The following is a 6,706-nucleotide window of genomic DNA, read 5'->3' as shown; positions in this document are numbered from 1 at the left end:
TTTTTACAGTGTTTTATTAATATCTAGTAGCTGTTAAAATTTCAATATTTTCTCATTGTTTTTATGTAAGGGTTCATAAAAGCTTAACACGAGAGCGAACAATATTCGATATTCCGCTTGAAACGTTCAACTTTTTGTTGTTAGATATATCGTACAACTCGCTTGAAAAGCATCGAACTTTTCCCAGAACCGGGAATAATTCTCGCCGCGTTGCACCACGGATAATCCGTTTTCAATAATCGTGATTAACTCCGGCGCGTTCGAAGAAGTTCCGAGGCGCAGCCTAGTTTCCCAACCGTTCGACTATTGTTTAAATAACCGTACGGTTCGTCGGGAGTACGATCACTTCACGAAAATCCATCTAACTGCCACCGCCACGCCGAGGTGCATCCGTGATACGTTTTTCACGCGTCTCACCAATCGGACGAGGGATTACATTACGACACCGCTGCCATTGTACCGAGGAAACTGCTCTCGGGCCTGTCACGAGAACCAGATTGCCGTAATAATTTGATTGATATTCGCTCTCCTTCTCGTTGAGAACGGGCTCCATGGATAAATATCGGCCAGCCACGTAACACGCTTCGCTTTTGTACCCGTGCGGAGTTGAAGACCAACAGTCAAGAGGATTTCAATCAATATTGATTAGAAAATTCAGAAATATAATTTATGAAAAATGGTTTCTGCTATAAAAACGAGAAAGAGATTAATAAACTATTGTTAGCGTAAAACTGGAATCATAGAGAGTCCGAGACTTTGCATCTGCGGAGAGGAGATCGGGAGAAAGGAAGGATAATTTGGAGAATGGAATGACGGATGCTGGCGCACGATGAAGCGCGGCAAGCAGCGGCGACGCAACGCGACGTGTGCAGTAGGTCAGCTCGTAGAACGAGGCTAGAGGTTCCCGGCAAATCCGGTGTCAATGAGATCGATTCACCCGAGCTTCGCCGCTCCAGTTATTGACAGAGAACTGGACCGTCTAGTTCCTCGGCGACGAGGCCAGGCCGCCTTCTCGATCTCTGCGCAACCGACAGACGAACCTCAGCTCAGGATGCGTAACAATTCTTTCTGGAAATCGTATCCACTCGCCTAGAGCTCCGCTCGACGACTCGCTCCGCTTCGAGCTACCTTTTTTTACGACCCAAGGAGTGGCGCTTGGAATTATTCCTTTTTCTCATGCGCCTTTTACGTTTTCCCTAATTGGATAATGACTGATTTGTTGAAACCAAAACAAGTAATAGACGTCACGCTTCTGTGCCGAGCTTCTGAGTTACTGCCTCTAACGTACGGTGCTTCGTGCCAGGATATTAATTATTTCATCTATTCTACGTACTCTGTATTCGACATTTAAATTACGCGACTTGACAAGCTTTTCAATAAATTCAATTAAAAAATTACAAACGAGGATTCTAGGTTTCGGTTAAAAATAATTTTATCTCGCAATTGTTTATAAAACGAACGTCCCAATTTCCACGTTACAATTTCTACCCATTCGCAAGATAATGCACATATTACATCGGTATTATTACCGAAAATTATGCGAACAGATATTGGTCCATTTACTACGGTGATTCTCGAAATGTAATTAAGCTTAAAGAAGAGAGGAGACCCAGTACCGAGAGGCCAACACCAGTAGAAGGGGTACGATTTTACACGGGTCTTCGAGGCGGCCGATCGTGCGCGTGTACCAGGTTTATTGCGAAAGAATTATACGGAGCACAAGGTCTGGCCGTTCGCCGGACTCGAATTTTTACCAATCGAAGGTTACGTTTCGCAGTTGGGTCCGCGTACCGATCTGTGGCCCCTGCGTATGCCCTCTCCCTCCTCCGCCAACGTCCCCATATCACGGTACAGTCCGTTCTGCTATCGCCTCGGTTTCCCTCGAACGAACATCACCTGCGTTCAGTCTTCGAACATAATACATATTTAAAACAATGTTCCAATATCTGCGATGATCTCCGTCACTCAAATACAATAAAAGGATATCATTTAATTAACAAAGGAACAGGATATCTGTTATCAAATAGAAAATATGAAGACCTCGTCAAAGAGAATAAAGAACATTATTAGAATCGACCTGAAAATTCATCCCTTTTATCTCGAGGATTAAACGGGAATCGCTGAAAGAAGTTTTCGAACGAAGCCGAATGCGTGTTATCAGAATTGGCATGAGCTTGGTGTTATCAGGCACTGTACCGTCAGAATCGTGAGTCAGAAACAGAGTGGAGGCCACTTCTCCGGGTTTTGTCCCCTCCTGGTGGCTACGGGACACGTCGCCGCCGTTGTCCTCCGAGTACGACGAAGGAGAGGCCGGCAGCCAAGACGGTGCCCGGACGAAGAAGAAAAGAGAGACGAGGGAAGTAAGCCGGCCGTAGCTGCGTGCCGTGGCGTGGTGCGGCTTACCACGAGGCCGCCGCGAACGATCAGTTTGTTCGACGTGCAGAACCGGCACGGACGTCGTCGCCGCCGATTCTTAACCAGCTGCGACTCTCCGCAAGAGGTAGATACCCGAGGATCGAACTGGGACCAACGGAGGACATGCCTCGCGTCCACCTCGCCGGGTAACGTCGTCTGACCACTCGTGTATGTTTTCAATTCATTTTACTGGGGAGACTCCCACATTTTTCTTTATATGCGAGAATAAACAGAGTTTTTGTTTAAATCCGGGCGGGGGCTGTTATTGTACATGAAATTACTGTAGGGACACTGTACGGTTTTGTGTGTCGGCTTGGAAAACAAAATAGGGGTGTCGTCGCCTCGATTTACGCGCAAGTGCTCATCAAAAGGTAGGTGCGTACAGAATTTTTTCAACGTGCTTTTAGAAAGTGAAGTGCAGCTGTAATTCCAAATCATAAAAAGTGCATGTTAATAATTTCAATCTAAATAGAGATACTTCTTTTGCTATTTTTTAAGACAACGCAAGGGGCGTTTTATTAGACCGTTTTATCTCGTAATTGGAAAAAGCGTACTGGAATGGAACTGGAATTCTGCACAACGAGATTTCCCGAGATATTATTTTCTCGTTAAACGAATTATTCATTTTCAGGAGGTCTGAACGGGATATCGGTTCCATTAGATTAGGGATATTGTTTTTGGCTCGCGGAGTAAAATCGCTTTAATGATCGTGCCCGGGAAGTAACCCGGTCTCGCCTTTTTCCGGTAAGGTCGCCGGTAGGAAAGCTCGCCTTATACCGCCATTAGTATAATTAACCCAGATTTTCCCGGATTTATGGTGAACGGCGCACGGACTCGGAATCGTGCTCGGTACATTGTAATGCCTCGTCCACACCGCGTTTCGTTATGTCGAAAAAACCCTGTGCAATCCTCTTGCGAATTTCCATGAAATCCTAGAAGGCAAAAAACGACGTAAGGATTTCAGGAAGAATTGTATTACTCAATCTCACTGTTACGTCATTTATAATGCGCAATTTGTTGCTCTATTTCGACTTTTTAATCGTGTTTAGTTTAATAGAGGCATTTTATGAAATTATTCTCGCAGTAAAATTAAGAGATAATTACTAATTAGATTGTTCGAAGTTGCCTAGAAATTCTTAGAGGCTTCGGGGTTTTCATGAAACTACGTGTACGAAGTATTGAACAGATATTATAACTTCTAATCACTGCGAAAAGCGATCGACCGAGATAATCGTGAAACGTTGCACAAGATTAATTCGTGTTCTTCATGAGCAATTAGCTCCGAACGCGTTGACGTATTAATAGCTCGCACTCGTTGATTGACATAAAAACGAAGAAGCTATGAATGTTTAAATACGTATCATCCTCCGTCGATTATTTTAATTGTATTGAAAATTAGAAGTAAACCTGTCCCTATTTTTAAAATCCCTAAGCAATAAAAAACGCTACAATTAATTGTGGTGAATTATTTAATATTAAATCGTGTAACTTGAGAATAGAAATCCGATTACTCGAAATTAAACCCAACTAGAATTACACTTTGATAAATAATATTCTTCAACTTGTGACCGAACATACAGGGTGCTTCACCAAATATTACCATCTCAATTCTCGACGTTATTATTATTAGCAAAGAATATTTATATAATATCGTGAGCTAATTTGTAGCTGGATGCTTAGTAAAAATATGAAAGTCATCATTATTTCTTTTTAAGTGGGATTGTATAGATTTTCCTACACCGATCGATGAAGTTTTATATTATTACCAAACAGTATTAATCTATTAATATTGAAAACGCAATAGTTGAAGAGATACTTCGGGAATTATTGGACCACACTTTATCGAAGTATCACTGACTGGGCAAAAGTATGCAAATATTTTGACAATTACTTCGTCAAAAACGTCATTTTTATATGTCTTGCCATTACATATTCGACGAACAACGTGGATCCAAAAAAATGTTTATCCTGCACATTATAGAAGAATAGGAAGGAATATATTAACTCAGATATTTGCAAATTGTTGGATAGGACTAGGTGGCTTCTTGCCTCCCTCGAAAACATTCAGCATAACATATTTACATTCACTGCTATGTACAACAACAACGACGCTAAATCGAGGTGGCAATATTTGATGAATCACCCTGTATAATTAAACTTCTTAATTACCGCTACGATTGTAAGGTGTACTTTCGTTCGTTAGAACCGATTCACGTTTAACACGAGAGGAAATTCGGGAGGCAAGAATGTCGGAGGGCTGCACGAGTTGCAGGGGCGCGAATTACGGGGGCACCGCGCTGCAGTTGAGCTCGGCTTCCGGTGCCGGGACCGGAAGCGGGCCCTCCACGCCCGGGACTTCCTGCACCACCGCAAGAAGAGTACACGTACGCGCCAAGGTGCTCTACGGCTCCGGCAAGGCCATCGCCAGCTTGCAAGCACAGGAGAAAGCTGCCAGACACTGAATAGGTACGTATTCTAAAAAATATCTTAAAATAGAAACAAAAATTGATTCAACGATGCATCGATGTATCTTTTACAAAATCCATAGAAAAATTGTATAAAAGATTTATTTCTACTACCGATAAGTGTAATAAGTATTTTAAAAGATACTTAGAAAATGTAGATAACCCAACAACATAAGTGCTTATTCATATTGCTATATGTTTCATATGTACTTCATGAAAAGACACTTCAGACACAATATTGATTCGTACTACTTATTCCTCACATAAAAAAATCGCTATAAAAACAAGTACGTAGAAAATCACGTTAGGATTATTCATCGGATTCATGCTACACCGGATGATTCCTCATTAGCATTAATTCTCTATAACACGAATCTAACGCTGACTCTTCATTACCAAATCCACTTGGCTCTTCAATGGAATTCCTCACTGAACGATGGTCCCAGAGATTAGAGGCCGTAGACTCGAATTGCCATTAGTATCGATCCCGGCTGCTCTTCAAACGCCGTTCTAACCGGAACCGAGCACCCGTCGTTCTCGAATTCTATTCCATCTCTATCCCAGCCGGTGAGGGGAAACACAAGAAAAAACGCGAAAGAGAGAGGATCCACGGTATCTCGTAGTGGCAGTAGATCGCGGGAACGAACGGTCGAAATCAAAGTTGTTGACGGAGCCGGAGGGCAGCCCGAGTATAACACTGCTATTCTGCGAGAAAAAAGGACGCGCGACCGGCCGATCCGGCATAAAAAGGCGTATCGAAAAAAAAAGGATAGCCTCCATCCGTGGATAAGACCGGTCGATCGGCGGCCACGGATCTTAGTACTTGGTGGACCGTCCTCGCGAAGGCCACACGTAGGACAGTTCATCCGCGCGGCCTTTGAATCCCACGGAAGGGTTGTAAGCACGCAGGGGTTGGTTGACATGACTTCCTACGCTTTGTGAGTTTTTATTTTCCGCAAGTTTGCTCCGTAATCAATTTCAACATTAATAGATTCTCCTTTATTTAATACGTTTTATTGGTTATCGATCTAATGTCCTTTCTGTGTCGTTCCATTGAATTTCATACTTCGTTATTATATTGTGCATTTTTGTTCGTTTCGGTTATTTTTTATTGTGTCAGCACCTCGCGATCGACGGTCCCGTTACATCTCGCCGCATTCCAAATAAAGGATTTGTGTTAGTTGGTCATGGCATTCATAATCTCCTCGCGTTTTTTGCTTATCGATTAATTGCCATCGTCAGATTGCCACGACTATTAACAGTCCGACAATTATCATCAATTGTAAAGAAATCCGATTGAAGTGACCGTGTAAAAAAGGCTCGTAACGGGTGTTCGCATGGTACGCATCCGTTGCCCGATGATCCAGTTCGATTTGCGCCGTGACGAGAATCGCGAGGCGATCGGGTGCCGGTGGTCTGCGATCGGCGCAATTAAACGTGGTTAACACGATGGAATGCAAATCAGTTAGTCGCACGTGCCGCGTCCGAACGGTATCCGACGCGCGCCAGATACGAGCCATTCACGTTCGCGTTATACACGTTGTTTCGTGCGCCGATTCCAAACCGTGAGAAAGTTAATGTCACGGTCGGGAAAACGCGAAACTGACATCGTCGCGTGTTACGCGCCAACGGGATACGTAATTTGAATAATTAGAGTTCTGTGTACATTGTGATCAAATGACAAACATTCTGTATAAACGTGTATACTGTAATCAGACGGCTGAATATAATACAGGTTGGTTCGTCCGATGCTACCACCTCGATTTTCGTCGTTATTACCATCGAGGGGATACTTAAAAAGTGGGACAGCGAATGAGACCCAATGG

At 43.3% G+C, this 6,706-nt stretch overlaps 1 protein-coding gene across 1 annotated transcript in view; it reads left to right on the top strand.

Moving 5' to 3' along the window:
- Positions 1–5,613: 5,613 nt before the first annotated feature.
- LOC108629732 (uncharacterized) overlaps positions 5,614–6,706 on the top strand; it is a 13,040-nt gene continuing 11,947 nt past the window's right edge. The window contains exon 1 of the mRNA XM_026817558.1: positions 5,614–5,818. Coding sequence (XP_026673359.1) covers positions 5,802–5,818 — 17 coding nt within the window. The 5' untranslated portion in view covers positions 5,614–5,801. The remainder of the gene's footprint in view (positions 5,819–6,706) is intronic.

Source organism: Ceratina calcarata, unplaced genomic scaffold, assembly GCF_001652005.2.
Source record: "Ceratina calcarata isolate Rehan_Ccalc_2016 unplaced genomic scaffold, ASM165200v1 scaffold586.2, whole genome shotgun sequence".
NCBI classification, from domain to species: domain Eukaryota; kingdom Metazoa; phylum Arthropoda; class Insecta; order Hymenoptera; family Apidae; genus Ceratina; species Ceratina calcarata.
This window is presented reverse-complemented; position numbering and strand designations above follow the sequence as displayed.